The 19,230-nt window shown below is 35.9% G+C and overlaps 1 protein-coding gene across 4 annotated transcripts in view; it reads left to right on the forward strand.

The window, feature by feature from the left end:
* The window catches only part of LOC124553716 (zinc finger protein 708-like), a 224,135-nt gene that overhangs the window by 168,893 nt on the left and 36,012 nt on the right, over positions 1-19,230 (forward strand). Inside the window, exon 8 of one of the 4 annotated variants that reach the window (XM_047127619.1) lies at positions 6,435-6,967. The exons of the other annotated variants lie outside the window; for them this stretch is intronic. Coding sequence (XP_046983575.1) covers positions 6,435-6,459 — 25 coding nt within the window. The 3' untranslated portion in view covers positions 6,460-6,967. Of the gene's footprint in view, positions 1-6,434; positions 6,968-19,230 lie in introns of those variants that run through there. 4 annotated transcript variants of the gene reach the window in all.

The following is a 19,230-nucleotide window of genomic DNA, read 5'->3' on the forward strand; positions in this document are numbered from 1 at the left end:
TCTCACAAAAACAGATGGATAACAGCAGGTATTAGGAAGTCCTCCCAAGCCCTTAATCACCTCTGTTCCATGAAAAAGATTTGCAATCATCCAGAATTCTTAAATTTCCATAACAGATACAAAAAGATCTGTAGGAAGGTGCTGATTGCTCCAAAAAAGTCAATGACAAAAAATATATAATGCAGAGAATAAAAGCAAAGCAGTCTGGGATGTTATAAAAAAGGAAACGGGGAGAGGCAAACAATCGCAGAATAACATACTGCTAAGGGAGATGAGGTAACAAATGATCCACAACACTTAACAAATGAGCATTTTTCAAGTATTGCAGAGAAGTTACAGCAAAAATTACCCCAAACAAATATAACACCTGTTGCACCAAATACAATGATGTTACTTCCAACCACAGAGAATGAAGTCAATAAAACTGTTCAAAAACTAAAAAATAAAAAGTCAGTAGGCTTAGATGAAGTACCAATGTGTGTACTGAAACAATGTATAGGGATTATACAAGGCCCCTTAACAAATATAATGAATGAATCCTTCACATCAGGGACATTTCCAGAGCAGTTAAAACAGGCAAGAGTTGTACCTTTGCTTAAGAAAGGTAATGCAGAAGACAGAAAATTATCAGCCCATTTCCCTGCTGACAGCATTCTCAAAAATAATAGAAGCAATTATGAAAGACAGGTTAATGAATTACCTGAATAAATACAATCTTTTAAGCGAATCACATTTTGGTTTCCGAAGTGGCAAAAATACAGAGTGAACCATAGTAGAATTCACAAAAGTTGTACTAGGTGCTGTTGAAAAAGACGAGTATGTCACAGGCATATTTTTGGATCTTTCTAAGGCCTTTGATACAGTTGACAACAAGATTCTATTAAATAAATAAGAAGCATTAGGAATACGAGGGGGTAGCTAAGGACTGGTTTCGATCATACCTAGCAGATAGGGTACAAAGAGTAGAGATAACATATACTTCAAATAGTTTCAAACATTTATTAAACACTTATCAGAACCAAAATACATTAATATAGAGGCTGCACAAGGTAGTATATTAGGACCAAGATATATCAATGACTTTCCCACTAGTGCTACTCACGGTGGAAAAATTCTCTTCGCTGATGACAGCAATATTATAGTCGCTGAGAAAACAAGAGAACTCCTTGCTGAGAAAGCAAATAAAACTCTCATGTAAGTTTATGATTGGTCAATAAGCAATAAAGTGACACTGAATATAAAGAAAACTAATGCCATGACTTTCAGTTTGACGAGGAAACATGTCAGTGTTAAATTAAATGTAGATGGCACCTCTATAGACTGTGTTACGAATGCAAAATTTCTAGGAATGAATATTGATTCTCAGTTGAAGTGGTATGAACACACAAAGGTACTTGCAAACAGAATGTCATCAGCATGTTATGCCCTTAGAATCCTATCATCAGTGTGTAACATGCAGTGTCTTTTAGTTACATATATTATTCATATGTACACTCAGGTCTTAGCTACAGCATTCTTTTTTGGGGAACAAATGCACAAAACATGAACACAGTTTTCAAACTCCAGAAAAGAGCCATAAGAATAATAACCAAAAATACTAGTCGAGCTCATTGTAAAGATCCGTTCAAAACACTGGGGATTTTAACTGCTCCATGTGAATACATTTACCAGTCAGTTATACACATCAAAAATAACATTGGTAATTACTGCACAAACAGCTCTGCCCATGACTATGCAACAAGAGGTAGACTGAACTTACATTTACCAAGAAAAAATAAACATAAAACTCAAAAATAGCATTTTTGATGCCAGAGTGGCTGATTTGGTTTTATGCTTTACCTGTGAAACTGGTTTTCACTCTTCCCTACAACATAGAGCACATTAGCCTTGTCAGCTGCATGAGAGATTAGAAAAGTGCCCCATCACTTGCTCGGAAACATAGTGCCATAGCTGCCCTCACTCGATGGTCCATCCTGGCTCCACCCCTTCCCACCTTTTAAATTCTTGTTATTCTTTTACATCTACTGATGGCTGACAGACTTGTCATTATTGATTTCTTGCCTGAGATTTTATCTTGTCCTTGTAGCTAGTTTTCATGTGGTAATGGAGGGTCTGGAAGCACCAGTTGGGTGCAGAGAGTGTCTCTCCAGTCACATATGTCCCAGGGGCCACCAGCTGCTTTCTGGAGAGGGGGAACTCTCACACGTTCATCCCTTCCCTCACTTCTGCTTGCTTCTCTTTCTTGGTTTTTTTGATTAACAGATGCAAATGAGTCCTTTGGGATTTGTCTTTTGTGTTCTTCTTCTCTTGGGACTATTCCTGGCTTGACACAGAAATGATTAATGGACTAATGAATTTGTAGTTTGGTCCCTTTAACTCCATATATCCATCCTTTTCTGATAATATTACAAACCAGACTGTTACTTGAATCGTCAATCCTAACTTTTTCACAATAATGTAGTTTTCGTGAGAGTATTTCTCCAGAACAGGAAAACTTTGTCGAATTTTGTTGTTTTAACATTCTGTTACTTCACTTTCTGATCATAGTAGTGTTTGTCTCTTTACATTCTACAACATTTTTAAGCCCTAGTTGCTATATGTCTGCAACACATTACGTTTTCTCTTATGTGTTTGTTCAGTCAACGAGCAAAGTCCAAACATGCGATCATGATCAAGACAAATGTCAGCAGCTCCATCCAGTACCACACTAGTGTTATTTTAATCACAATGTGAGGGGCATGAGTTATGATCAAATGCACCCTTAACATAGAACTTATCAACAATATTGCTTGTCAGTATTTGGAGATTTATTGCAGTTCAGAATCAGCTGAAGCACAATTTAGTTCCAGTGGCCTCAGGTCACATGGTATGTTTGTTCTTACTCTCACTCTTCAAAGTCTTGTTTGCCACACAGGTCCTTCCTGCAAATATTTTTTATGAATATGTTCTAGAATGCCATTGGAAATGAAAGTGGATGTCATTGGGCTATTATGTTGAGGATGAGTTGTGCTGTCTTTCATAGATAGATGTTATCTATTCTCTCTTCTAGCCTCTAGATATGATTATTTGTTCAAGGGACCTGTCATAAATTAAGCTGAAGAAAATGACTAAATCACTTGTAAATTTTTTGTAGATCTGATGACAGTCTAACAGACACTGGGTCTTATTTTGGCAATTACAGTTAATTTTCAACAGATATAACATGTTGTTGTGGTTGTCAGTCCAAAGACTGGTTTGATGCAAATCTCCATGCTACTCTGTCCTGTGCAAGTATCTTCATCTCAGTGATTACTGCATCCTTCATCATTCTGAATCTGCTTGCTGTATTCATCTCTTGCTCTCCCTCTATGATTTTTACCCCCCACACTTTCCTCTGATACTTAATTGGTAATCCCATGATGCCTCAGAATGTGCCCTACTAACCGATCCCTTTTTGTAGTCAGGTTGTACCACAAATTCTCTTCTCCCCAATTCTATTCAGTACCACCTCATTAGTTATGTGATCTACCCATCCAATCTTCAGCATTCCTCTGTAGCACTGCATTTCAAAAGCTTCTATTCTCTTCTTGTCTAAGCTGTTTATTGTCCATGTTTCACTCCCATATATGGCTATTGTTGAGAACCGCTTTTCTTGCGATTGCCAGTCTACATTTTATATCCTCTCTTCTTTGACCATCATCAGTAATTTTGCTTCCCAAATAGAAAAACTCATCAACTATTTTAAGTGTCCCATTTCCTGATCTAATTCCCTCATCACCTGATTTATTTCGACTACATTCCATTAGCCTCATTTTACTTTTGTTGATGTTAATCTCATATCCTCCTTTCAAAACACTGTCCATTCCAGTCAACTGCTCTTCTAAATACTTTGCTGTCTCTGACAGAATTACAATGTCATCGGCAGACCTAAAAGTTTTTATTTCTTCTCCATGAGTTTTAATTCCTAATCAAAATTTTTCTTTTGTTTCCTTTAACTGTTTGCTCAATATACAGGTTTAATTACACTGGAGATAGGCTACAACACCGTCTCACTCCCTTCTTAACCACTGCTTCCCTTTCATGCTCCTCGACTCTCGTAACTGCCATCTGGTTTCTGTACAGATAATACATAGCCTTTCTCTCCTTGTATTTTACTCTTGCCACCTTTAAATTATGAAAGGGAGTATTCCAGTCAACATTGTCAAAAGCTATCTCTAAGTCTACAAATGCTATAAATGTAGGTTTGCCCTTCTTTAATACCTCGTACTGGTATAATAATAACATTGCTGAATTTTTCTTCAGCAAGGCATTTGAAGATGGAATTCCTACATTTTAACTTTCACGTCACTGTTGATTTTGTAGTACCACATTTTATTTTAATGAATGTTTGACTAAAATTTGGCTCTCAAAATCTGAGATCAGATACCAAAAAAAGGTCTGTTGTAATAGAAGGAAATTGATATCTCCTGCATTTTGTCCAGTTGTGTTCTTGATATTTATGTGTCCCCCTTAGTATGCTTAATAGTTGAGTTTCTCCAGTGGTAAATGATCTAAATTAATGGGTGCTCTGAAATGAAATGATCTGCATTGATAATAGTGTTTGCTGTTTTACAAAAAATAGCAAATGAATTCCCTATCACCTAGTTCACTCACTAAAAAGTGCAATTAACTGTTGCTGTATTTTGTCGTTAGTTTGATTTCAATTGTAAAACAGTAATTGCTTTAAAATTGTTCTTAACCATGGTAATCTATTTTAGAGAAGTATGATTTCTTCATCTTTTGCATAACCCCCCACTCTAGGCCATCTTTTTTACCTCTCTCACTATCAACACTAGATTCAGATGGCTGCTTTCCCTGCTCCTCCCTGTCCCAATAAATCAGAACTGTGTGTTTACAAAAAAATGAACCTATGAGTGCTACTAGAATTCTGGCATGCAAGTGCATTCTGCTGCAAAAGTTGAGCTGAGTTGAGTAAGGGTTCAGTTCAACTGTAACTTCATGCAAGTTGTACCAGTACCCTTAGAACTCCCTAGTAAAATGTTTAAAATAATCTTCTATAGAATATCTGAAAATCCTCAAACTCACAAATGAGTAATAAACTGTGTTCTCCTTGTAGATCTGAATATGAAATCCTAGTTAAAAATGAACTGTTCGTGCTCTTGGCAAGACATTGTGTCCATCTCACCTCAAATATTCTTTCAGTTCATGACAGATTTATACAAATAGTGTTAAATGTTTCCTAACTTCATAAATATGTGTAACAACACGTAAATGTAATGCATAACTTTCCTTATTGTGCTTTACAAGCATAGCTGTTGTTTTTATTGCCTTAAAATGGTTTAAGGTAGACTCATTCCTAAAAGTGTTAAAGATAATTGTTGTGAGAGTCAATGACCTCCATCTGTCTCATTGAAACAATTCATTAACATTTACAGTTACAGATAATTCATTTATTTCTTCTACATAGAGCGCATAGTTAGTAGACTCCTTACGTATGTGCAGTAAGTAATAACGAAATTGAAAAAGCCGTCAAAGGTACATATCAAAATCAGTGCAAGTAGATAGTACTTGTTCAAAATTGACATACTGTAATGCAGTGAATTTAGAAATTGACGTGGTAATGAATTATACTTTCAGATCAAGATGAATCTGGAATATTAAATGAAAATTATGCTGAAAAAGTGTGTTGGTTTACAAACGAGTAACCACATTATCCAAATTATTTAACACAAGAACTGCTGGATTTTTCAAACCCTCTAAAACCACTCTTAGGACAAAAATATCCCATCTCTAGTTGCTATGTTTACAGCTTGTTCTTAGCCTTTTTATTTTAGGGATTTTTTTCTCTTTAACAGATATTAACTTTAATAGTCAGTTATGTACTCACTCAGTCAGCATTTACAAAGGCATTCATCACATAATGTATTAACTAAAATGTTCTGGTAGTTAAGACTATACTGAGTTTCAGTGTTCTTTATAATTGCTTTTATAATAGTACACAATATTTACCTAGCCATCACATATCAAAGTAAAAATTGTAATGGTAAATTATTTTGGTGTATATTGCTGCCCTCCATTTCATTCAAGCTCCCTGTTGTATTTAGTTTTACATCATAATCAGAATTGATTGAAATACTTCTACATACTTTTCTTCAGATCCAACTTCTTCAAAATTATTTATCAGTACTAACATCTGCTCATCCAAGAAACTGACAATAACTGATGCTCAATACTTCACAGTGCCTTTATGTTATGTTTAATATGAAGTTTTAATCAACTCTATTTATATGAAGTTTTATTCCATCACAGATGTCAGACTTGAAGTTTTAGATCTGCATTGTAGCAGCAGACCAAATAAAGAATGCCAGCAATGTGTAGCAGTTAGCACCACTTATTTTATTCAGTGAGACAAAAATGTCACTCTGGTAATTCTAGATATTTCTTTTTTTTTCTAGAAACCTCTGCAACTGGAAATTTTGATTTTTAATTCAAGTTGGACTAAGGCAAGAAATATTAAATCTCACGCACCTCCAAAACCCTTAGAGGAGGGAGATGGGTTACAATTGTGCCAGGGGACAAAAATATCCTGTTGGTGGATCCAGTATTAATGGCATTCACAGTTTTCCATATTATTCCAGTAAGAGAGAGACCCAAACAACTGTACTTAATTATTCATTAGGTATACATTTAACATCTTTATCTGTCAGTCCATGTTTCTACATAATAATCATGTGGTCAGATACATTCAACATCATCTCATCAATAACTACTCCTTTAGTCATAATTAATTTGTTATTTCACATATTTATAATTATTAAGTTATTGGTTTAAAACTCTCATTACTACTCCTTAGCACAAAACTAGCAGTTCTACAGGTACTCTGTTTCATTTCACCTTGTCAGTGTTTTCTGTGTTATTCTGATCTCACAAGGGAACCTCTCCATTGCACCCCCCCTCAGATTTAGTCAGTTGCCACAGAGCATAGGCCTTGAAAAACTGAACACAGATCAATTGAGAAAACAGGAAGAAGTTGTGTGGAACTATGAAAAAAATAAGCAAAATATATAAACTGAGTAGTCAATGCGCAAGATAGGCAACATCAAGGATACTATAAGCCCAGGAGTGTCGTGGTCCCATGGTTAGCGTGTGCAGCTGCGGAATGAGAGGTCCTTGGTTCAAATCTTCCCTCGAGTGAGAAGTTTACTTTTTTTATTTTCGCAAAGTTATGATCTATCCGTTCGTTCATTGACGTCTCTGTTCACCGAAATCAGTTTAGTGTCTGTGTTTTGTGACCGCACCACAAAACCATGCGATTAGTAACTGAAAGGACGTGCCTCTCCAATGGGAACCGAAAACATTTGATCGCAAGGTCATAGGTCCACCGATTCCTGCACAGGAAAACAGGTCTGATACATTCTGTACGACACTGGTGACGCCATGTGCGTCACATAACAGGAATATGTTGTTGACCCACCTAACTTGTACACTTGGTGAATGGGTAAAAAGATTCTTCTACCTTGCCCGATTTAGGTTTTCTTGTGATTGTGATAATCACTCCCAAAAAGTGATGCAAACACAAGAGTTTTTCACATAAACTACAACAAATGAATGCAACAGTTTCACAGTCGCACAGTTTTCCCTGTGCTCTGTCAAAACATATGTTTTTAACATTTTCGAATTTTTCCTTTTAGGTGTAGCGTCCCCATACTACGGCGCAGTTACCTCGCATTGGAATGACAGACGGACAGATAATAATTGTCTGAAAATAAAAAAATGAAACTTATCACTCGAGGGAAGACTTGATCCAAGGATCTCTCATTCCGCAGCTGCTCTCGCTAACCACGCGACCACGGCACTCCTGAGCACATAGTTGCCTTGATGTTGCCTATCTTGCGCATGGACTACTCAGTTTGTATATTTTGCTTATTTTTTTCGTAGTTCCACACAACTTCTTCCTGTTTTTCCAATTGATGTGTGTTCAGTTTTTCAAGGCCTATCCACTGTGCCAACTTGTTACTAAATCTGAGGGGAGTGCGATGGGGAGGTTCCCTTGTCAGTGTTCTTTTTCTTATCCCTAAACTTGTTCCAAGTGTCAAATCATGAAGAAAGTAGCTGCGAAGGCTTTCCCGGCGTAATAATTGATAATATTCTTCTCAGGTATGCAGCCGGATCATAACGTCTTCATGACACAATATTTCCGCGGTCCATCTGGCTGCCATCTTCAGGTGAGAGTGCTGGTGCATGAACTCGCCGGAACTGACTTCCTAGCGCAAGCTGCGGCCCCTATATAGGCCAGCAGAAGACCCACAACGCGTGCGCGAGGAGGTGCCGCCAGTGGTGGAAATAGGCGAAATCGAGATATCGCTGTCAAAAATTAAAAAACTTTTTATTCCGACAATCGAAACACAGACCGTTGTTTTTTGATGTCAGATAACACCGGGTTCCGGTGTTATCTGACATCAAAAAACAACGGTTTGTGTTTCGATCGTCGGAATAAAAAGTTTTTTAATTTTTGACAGCGATATCTCGATTTCGCCTATTTCCACCACTGGCGGCACCTCCTCGCGCACGCGTTGTGGGTCTTCTGCTGGCCTATATAGGGGCCGCAGCTTGCGCTAGGAAGTCAGTTCCGGCGAGTTCGTGCACCAGCACTCTCACCTGAAGATGGCGGCCAGATGGACCGCGGAAATATTGTGTCATGAAGACGTTATGATCCGGCTGCATACCCGAGAAGAATATTATCATGGAGAAAGTATTTCAAACAGTCATATAAGAAGTGTATGGTCCTTACCATGCCAAGGAGTGCTTACTTCTGAAATTCTGTCAACTAATGTTGTGAATCCTCTCCATGTAATTCCACTAAAGACAACTGACTTCCTTGATTTTAAAGATAATGCTGAAACACTGTTGTGAATACATGTGTGTAAGATCTCCAAATGCAGTATGATCAAACTGTCTAATACTTATCCATGTCATAGCTATTGAAATTTCTTACTCTGAAAGAGAAGGGTGCAAAAGTGATAATATATTTAAAAAAGGAAAGACCACAGCAAATTTATGCCATGCCATATGTCGTCAAAGGGCCAGTCATGTTAATCAGTTGCAAAGAAGACAGTTTGATGATGTGCCATTTCTTCCTGAACAGCACAAGGAGTTGTATAGTAAACATTGCAATTGATCCCAAGACTGGAGTTGTGTAACAAATACAAGTCAAGAGTGTGAGATTTTTTCTTTCTTTTACATTTTTCACATGGTAAAAAAATTAAATTAAAGTAGAGATAGTGTTTCTTGACTTCAGTTCAACTATATCAGATATTGCTGCTGTATTTCAGTGCTTATAATATCATAAATAAAATACAGTGCGTCTGTATTAATAACATTTTGGACAGAAACTTTCATATTGGATTTTAAAATGTGTCATTTTCCTGGAATGGCACTTTGAAAATTCTTAATAAGTTATTTTATTTCTAATTGTCTCATTACTTTTTGTAGTGGTGATGTGGACAACATAACTGTTGCATCATAATACTTTCTCAATGTTTGGTTACAAATTAGTTCTGTTCTAAAAGAAATACATTGGTTTTTGATTTGTGTGACACATCATGTAAAGCACTTTCCACTTGCACTCTTTGATTATCCACATAAATTATACATGTTTTTTTTTCTTTAAATACATGCTACATGACTCAGTGAAGATAATCCACAATATTTCATGTCAGATAATCCCCAACCATAAGTTCTATGTTATGTCTCGGACTACATTAAAATACGAGGAGTGTTCAATATTTATGTAACAGTTTTTTTTCTGAAAGCAGGTTGGTTTTATTCTGGATTGTAATACACCATATATTTCTCTGCTCTTTTGGCTACAAAATCCTGTTTTTCAACATGATCTCCATTCAATCCAATGGTCTTATGCCACGTTATTGGGAGAGTCTGTGTGCCCACATGGTAACACTCTACAGGTTGATGTCAGAGCCAACATCCTTCTGCGTCAATAACCTCATTGTCATTCATGTTCTGCTTCCAGCAGGGTGCATCCTTCAGTAGGCCAAACACATGGAACTCTGAAGGTGCGAGATCCAGTCTGTAGGATGTATGAGGGAGAATGGTCCACTGAAGTTTTGTGAGCTTCTCTCAGGTGCACAGACTTATGTGAGGCCTTGAATTGTCATGGAAAATTCCAAGTTTGTTTGTCTTTTTTGGAAGACAAACATATTGAATTCATTTCTTCAATTTCCTGAGAGTAGCACAATCCTCTTCAGAGTTGATCACTGCACCATGAAGGGAGATATCAAACAGAATCACCCCTTCACAGTCCTAGAAGATCATCAACATGACTTAACAGCTGAGCAGCTGAGGGTGAAGTTTTTTTTTTTTTTTTTCCCCAGGGGAGAGATGATGTGATGGCACTCCATGGATTGCAGCTTTGTTTCCAGTTCAAAGTAATGACCCAGTGTTTCATTGCCTGTGATGTTGTTTGACAAACAGTTGTCACAAGCAGCCTCATAATGCACAAGCAATTCCACGCAGATGGTCCTTCATTGCTCATTATGGTCTTCTGTTAGGCAGCGAGGAACACAATGAGCACACATCTTTGGTGGACAAATATCTCAGAGCTGCCAACAGTAATGTCCAGTTGTGCAGTGCGGTGTTTGACTGTAATTCAGTGATTACCTTGAATGAGTGAGTCTGTCCACATGTTCCAACATTGCAGGAGTCATAGCTATGTACAGCTTGCTGACACATGGAAGATCAGACAGGTTTCAGTGACCTTGTTGGGATGATGACAAATACCTCAGCCAACAACTCTCCGTGTTCTATTCACTGGCAGGTCTCTGTAGACATACTCTAGCTGCTTGTGAATATCTGTGCAATGTTGTGGGTTTGCACCAAAATAAAGTCGGTTTTGACACCCTCATGAAACTGAAGGGGCTGAAGTGGGAATATTCCTTAGATGTACCACAACAAATTCTGCATTTTTAAACCAAAATTGGCTAAGAAAAGTGTGTGTTGCATTACCGATTTTATCCTGTTCACATCATCTCACAATCTTCCTCAAAAATCGCAATCATCATCATTGTCCATGTAAAATGTCAACAAGTTATGATAATTAAATGGTTCAAATGTCTCTAAGCACTATGGGACTTAACATCTGAGGTCATCAATCCCCTAGACTTAAAACTACTTAAACCTAACGAACCTAAGGACAACACACACATCCATGCCTGCAGCAGGATTCGAACCTGCAACCATAGCACCAGCGCAGTTCCGGACTTAAATGTCTAGAACCACTCGGCCACAGTTGCTGGCTCATGATAATCATTTCATTTTTTAACAATTACTACTTCATAATAATCCTCAATACTTGGACTGACGGTTCCCTCTCATATACCATGAACATTGTGAATACACTAATTTTCAATATAATCGTAACTGATAAACATTTTTAACATCATAACTGGTACAATTTCTCAACATGACAGATGCAAACATTACTTCTCAAAAATTTTTAGTAACTTTACATGAATTCAGTTCACACACAACTTTCCTAATCTTCAAGTGCTTAACAGTTACATCAAGGCTGAAATGGGGTAGTTAGGACAAGCTGTTCTGTATAACATTATTCCATCCTGATCTGTCATTAACACAAAATTTAACACCCTCTTATTTTGGTCCATAACTGTAATCATTAATCGTAGACTGTAGAAACAACAGACCTAACTTCCTATTAAATGATTTTACTGTAATTGTAATCTTGTGAAAACACAGTAATATTTAATGTTGTTCAAAAAAGTAACAAAAACCTTGTTCATCCCTTCCAAAATCAATCATAATGAAAGTTATGTCAACTGAATTACAAACATAATGTTTAAGTAAGCACAAAATGTGGTTTCATTTTCTAAATGACAGTTAATTTCACAAGATAAGCAAAATATGTATCCATATCTTAGGATATGTCCAGTCACAGTAAAATTATAATAATTTCATTTCATTACCACAACCTCTTGCCAAAGAGAAGAGAGGAATGATGGAAAGGTATTACTGTAACAGATGAACAGAAAACATGAAGAATAATGTACTTGGAGAACAAAAATGGAACATAGTGCCGCACAACTCAGGGCTGCATTCGCAAACACACGAGATGCAAAGTGAGAATGTTAGCCTGTGCGTTTGTGTAGTAAAATCCTTGACATGTTAATGGAATTGCCAAGTAACTACCAAATAAACACAGAATAGTTTGTATCTTACTACGGAACACAGCATTGTCATCATATCACCAACTCATATTAATGAAACATAATTCATAAGTGAAGTAAGTATAATACAAACTATTTCTTAAGAAAAGGCATAACATCAAGTCATCAATCAATCCTAGTACAATATCAGTAGTAAATCCATCAAATAATTATCAAGTAGTCATAACACAGCATAAATAATAGCATAATATAGACTGAAGTATCAAATGATTATCATGTCATCATAGCAAAGCATAATCCATACACACAATGCAACATAGCAAGATCAAACAGTTCATTACCAAAAGTGAAATGAGGAAAGAGTGTTTCAATTCTTCCTTATAGGTAGATTTTTTTATACATCAGTGTTGTGTTTCTATCACACACAAATTTATATGTTTATAAATGAACATCATTTACTACATTACCACAGATCTTTTTCCAGCTAATTTTGAACTGGTTTCAAAATTCATTTAGGTATTTCTCCTGCCAGTCAGGTTGAAGTGGTTTACAGGCAATTTGTACAGGCAATTGATTTAGAATAACTTTTTGCCCTAAGTACTAAAAACTTATCTACTGCTGACAACTCTGATACACATTTTCATTTTTCTGAGACAAAAATTCATCATTCAGAAAAAGAAAATATTTTATATCTTCTTCAGCATCTGATACTTTACCCTCATTAGCCACTACAGAATCATTTTATAATCAACTGTTTTCTCGTTTTTACTAACTACATAGGACACATTAAAGTTTTCAGATTTTTGATACTGTTAGTTTCTGTTCCCAAACTGAAGTCGAGCTCAGGCTCCCTGTTTTGCCTACATTTCTGATTTTGTAATGGACAATCTCAACATTAATATCACCTTTATTTTGGTCTATTATCAATATATTTGCTTCAGAATTTGCACTTATATCTTTTCCCTCTCAACTAACCTTTACGGTTTTTAAATTTTTTGTATCAATATTAACACCAATTTCTTGTTTACTGGATTTTGCTACATGGTCTGAAAATCATTACAGACCTTGCATTAATTACAGCTGATTGTTCAGAGCAGGTTGTTAACTTGTTCATTACTTTTGGAAAATTCATTTTTAATGGTTATCATTCCATAATCATGTTTGATAATTTTCTTCAGATTCAAAGTAAATGGAAAAAATACGTAGAAGTACTGCTCTATTAAAAGTTTTATAATTGTACACATCTGCTTGTATCACAGTTATTTAATCCTCACATTGGTGTTAAGTCTCTAGTCCCTGTTGTTAAATGTATACATTTTTCAGTCTTCAACGTAATCATTCATATATTTCACTTTTATTATTTCCCCTACCATTTTCATTTTGTTAGTACATACTATCATTTATTCTACCTTGGCTGACTCCTGCAAGGTTTAAATATACTTGTATTTTACCAAGTCAGTATTAATTATCTACAAATGTTATTTTAAGTAACATTCCTAACAAGTACCTTCTGTTATTTAGAGTGTTAATAGAGTAGAAATTCCTGTGCATTTTAAACTGACAGTATTACAAACGATTATGTTTCAGTTAACTTCTGCTCATTGCACCTTGATCTTATTGTTGGCAGAGTTTCAGTTGAAGCTGTATGATATATGAGTTTACAAAATTTTTTTCTAGGCTTTAGGAAGGACTGTATATGTATGCCATCATTTTTCGACACTCTTAATGCATTTCTTCTCACTGAACTAGTAAACATCACAAGGTCAAACTTAATAACTTTACAAGTGCATATGTGATGTAATAACTTTTTTTACTGCCAAGGTACTACATTCTAAAGTTATTTCAGTATTTTCATGTTGACATTTTAAGAGAAAAATTTTCGCTTAACTCATATTTAATTTACCATTTCTAATTCTTTCAATAATTAAGAATAATAGTAATAATAATAATAATAATAATAATAATAATAATAATAATAAAATTGGAAAACCACACTTAATATCCAAACAAATTCAAATAATATCACATCACAGCCAATACAGATTAAGCGTGGAATATACCAAGGAGACTCATTAAGTCCTTTCTGGTTCTGTCTTGCTCTGAACCCACTATCCAACATGCTAAATAATACAAATTATGGATACAATATTACGGGAACATACCCACACAAAATCACACATTTGCTATACATGGATGATCTAAAACTACTGGCAGCAACAAATCAACAACTCAACCAATTACTAAAGCTAACAGAAGTATTCAGCAATGATATAAGTATGGCTTTTGGAACAGACAAATGTAAGAAAAATAGCATAGTCAAGGGAAAACATACTAAACAAGAAGATTACATATTGGTTAACCACAGCGACTGCATAGAAGCGATGGAAAAAACGGATGCCTATAAATATCTAGGATACAGACAAAAAATAGGAATAGATAATACAAATATCAAAGAAGAACTAAAAGAAAAATATAGACAAAGACTAACAAAAATACTGAACACAGAATTGACAGCAAGAAACAAGACAAAAGCTATAAATACCTATGCCATGCCAATATTGACCTACTCATTTGGAGTAGTGAAATGGAGTAACACAGACCTAGAAGCACTCAATACACTAACACGATCACAATGCCACAAATATAGAATACATCACATACATTCAGCAACAGAAAGATTCACATTAAGCAGAAAGGAAGGAGGAAGGGGATTTATCGACATAAAAAACCTACATTATGGACAGGTAGACAATTTAAGAAAATTCTTTCTAGAATGAGCAGAAACTAGCAAAATACATAAGGCAATCACTCATATAAATACATCGGCTACACCACTGCAATTTCATAACCACTTCTACAACCCTTTAGATCACATAACATCAACAGACATGAAGAAAGTAAATTGGAAAATGAAAACACTACATGGCAAGCACCCGTATCATCTAACACAGCCACACATCGATCAAGACGCATCCAACACATGGCTAAGAAAAGGCAATATATACAGTGAGACAGAAGGATTCATGATTGCAATACAGGATCAAACAATAAACACCAGGTATTACAGCAAGCATATTATTAAAGATCCCAATACCACAATGGATAAATGCAGACTTTGTAAACAACAAATAGAAACAGTAGATCACATCACAAGCGGATGTACAATACTAGCAAATACAGAATACCCCAGAAGACATGACAATGTCGCAAAAATAATACATCAACAGCTTGCCTTACAACATAAACTTTTAAAACAACACATTCCTACATACAAGTATACACCACAAAATGTACTGGAGAATGATGAATACAAATTATACTGGAACAGAACCATTATAACAGATAAAACAACGCCACATAACAAACCTGACATCATACTCACCAATAAAAAGAAGAAATTAACACAACTAATCGAAATATCCATACCCAATACAACAAATATACAAAAGAAAACAGGAGAAAAAATTGAAAAATACATCCAACTGGCTGAGGAAGTCAAAGACATGTGGCATCAGGATAAAGTTGACATCATACCAATTATACTATCAACTACAGGAGTCATACCACACAATATCCACCAGTACATCAATGCAATACAGCTACATCCAAACATATATATACAGCTACAGAAATCCGTAATTATTGATACATGTTCAATTACCCGAAAGTTCCTAAATGCAATATAACACATACCGTACAGTTAAAAGTAAGTGACGCTTGATCAAGGTCCGCGTCACTCCATTTTTAACCGGACTTAATGTCTGAGAATGTGAAGATAATAATAATAATACATGTTCAATTACCCGAAAGTTTCTAAACGCAATGTATCATATACCGTACAGTTGAAAGGAAGTCACGCTTGATCAAGGTCCGCGTCACTTTCCATTTCGAACCAGACCTAAGGTCTGAGAAAGGAAAGAAGATAATAATAATAATAATAAAAAATCCCGTGGAGGCCCGGGGAACGAATAGGCTTCCGGTATGTTCTGCCAGTCGTAAAAGGCGACGAAAAGAACAAACCATTAATAGGGCTGACCCCCCTTTTAGTGTGAATAGTTGGTTCAGGAGAGAACTAAAGAAGCCTCGGACAAGCGCCGTCATGGTCGGGGACGACGCTTGAACCTTATGCCCTCCCACAATGCTAACAACACTGCTAGCCAACTGGAAAATGATTTAAATCCAAATAGAGGTGTTTTGCAGGATATGCTTCCTGCAACCACCCTAGAAGGAAAACAAAGACAGAGGATGAGATGGTCAGATGAAGTTAATCGACACCTCATGTTCTGTTATTACCAAGCAACAAACCTAGGAACCAACACAACTTGATACAGATCACAAGTATACACAACATTTATTACCAGATTACCCAGAATTAAAACTTTTGTCAGAACAGCGACTAGCTGATCAGATCCGTGTAATAATCAAAAATAACAGGATACCCCAGTCAGAATTGGAACACATCAAACAACAAGTACAACAAATACTGGAACAAAATAATGTGCAATCAAAAGAAGAAGAAAATACAGTAATGGACTCGAACATCTCAGAGCAAACAAGCAAAGAACAACACGCATCAATTAAACAATCGGAGGAAAACGAAATCATAAGACAGCCACCAGAACAAGCACAAATAGAACACGAAGTGACGCACATGTTAGATATAGAAGAAAAATTTGAGCTGTCATATATAGAATACAAAGACACAAATACAGACGTTAGACCATTCTTGCATAGACCGCCAAATAACCCACAAGTCGAAACAACAATAAAAACTATCAACACAATCATACACAACAAAATAAAGGAAAACACAACTATGGATGAGTTACAACTACTGGTTTATATAGGAGCACTCACTACACTAAATATACACACTAGGCAGAGATCAGAACCAACCAACACACAGAAGAAACCCACAAAACCAGAATGGCAACACAGGCTACAGATCAGAATTAGAAAAACTGAGAAAAGACTTCAGACAGCTAACACAATTTATAAGAAATGAAATGTCAGAAAAAAACGAAAAAGGTTTGGTAAAATCTCACAACAAGAAGCGATAGAGCAATTAGATGAAAAGAAGCAGAAATTACAAGCATTGGCCAAACGACGTAGAAGATACAAAAAAAGTGAAAATAGAAGGAAACAAAACCAAACATTCAACACAAACCAAAAGAAATTTTATCAGACAATAGATAACACACACATTAAAATAGACAATCCACCAAACATAACAGACATGGAACACTTCTGGAGCAACATATGGTCAAACCCGGTACAACATAACAGGCATGCACGGTGGATACAAGATACCACAAATGCCTGAAGTGATAATTTTGCAACATGAAGTCACCCAAGCAATTAATTCTACGCACAATTAGGAAAGCCCCTGGAAAAGATAAAATAGCAAATTTCTGGCTAAAGAAATTCACCTCAACACACTCACATCTAACTAAATTATTTAGCAGTTACATTGCAGACCGATACACATTCCCTGGTACACTTACACAAGGAATAATTTGTCTGAAACCTAAAGATCAAGCAGACACAGCAAACCCAGCTAAATATCGCCCCATAACATGCCTGCCAACAATATACAAAATATTAACTTCAGTCGTTACACAGAAGTTAATGACACATGCAACACAGAACAAAATTATAAATGAAGAACAAAAAGGCTGTTGCAAAGGAGCACGAGGATGTAAAGAGCAACTGATAATAGATGCAGAGGTGACATATCAAGCTAAAACTAAACAAAGGTAGCTACACTACGCATACATGATTACCAAAAAGCTTTTGATAGTGTACCCCACTTACGGTTACTACAAATATTGGAAATATACAAAGTAGATCCTAAATTGATACAGTTCCTAAACATAGTAATGAAAAATTGGAAAACCACACTTAATATCCAAACAAATTCAAATAATATCACATCACAGCCAATACATATTAAGCGTGGAATATACCAAGGAAATTCGTTAAGTCCTTTCTGGTTCTACCTTGCTCTGAACCCACTATCCAACATGCTAAATAATACAAATTATGGATACAATATTACTGGAACATACCCACACAAAATCACACATTTGCTGTACATGGATGATCTAAAACTACTGGCAGCAACAAATCAACAACTCAACCAATTACTAAAGATAACAGAAGTATTCAAGCATATTCAAGGGAAAACACACTAAACAAGAAGATTACTTATTGGATAACCACAGCGATTGCATAGAAGCGATGGAAAAAACAGATGCCTATAAATATCTAGGATACAGACATAAAATAGGAATAGATAATACAAATATTAAAGAAGAACTAAAAGAAAAATATAGACAAAGACTAACAAAAATACTGAAAACAGAATTGACAGCAAGAAACAAGACAAAAGCTATAAATACTTATGCTATACCAATATTGACCTACTCATTTGGAGTAGTGAAATGGAGTAACACAGACCTAGAAGCACTCAGTACACTTACACGATCACAATGCCACAAATATAGAATACATCACATACATTCAGCAACAGAAAGATTCACATTAAGCAGAAGGGGAGGAGGAAGGGGATTTATCGACATAAAAAACCTACATTATGGACAGGTAGACAATTTAAGAAAATTCTTTATGGAACGAGCAGAAACTAGCAAAATACACAAAGCAGTCACTCATATAAATACATTGGCTACACCATTGCAATTTCATAACCACTTCTACAACCCTTTAGATCACATAACATCAACAGATACGAAGAAAGTAAATTGGAAAAAGAAAACGCTACATGGCAACCACCCGTATCATCTAACACAGCCACACATCGATCAAGACGCATCCAACACATGGCTAAGAAAAGGCAATATATACAGTGGGACAGAAGGATTCATGATTGCAATACAGGATCAAACAATAAACACCAGATATTACAGCAAGCATATTATTAAAGATCCCAATACCACAACAGATAAATGCAGACTTTCCAAACAACAAATAGATACAGTAGATCACATCACAAGCAGATGTACAATACTAGCAAATACAGAATACCCCAGAA

The sequence above is a fragment of the Schistocerca americana genome, chromosome 11 (assembly GCF_021461395.2).
Source record: "Schistocerca americana isolate TAMUIC-IGC-003095 chromosome 11, iqSchAmer2.1, whole genome shotgun sequence".
NCBI classification, from domain to species: domain Eukaryota; kingdom Metazoa; phylum Arthropoda; class Insecta; order Orthoptera; family Acrididae; genus Schistocerca; species Schistocerca americana.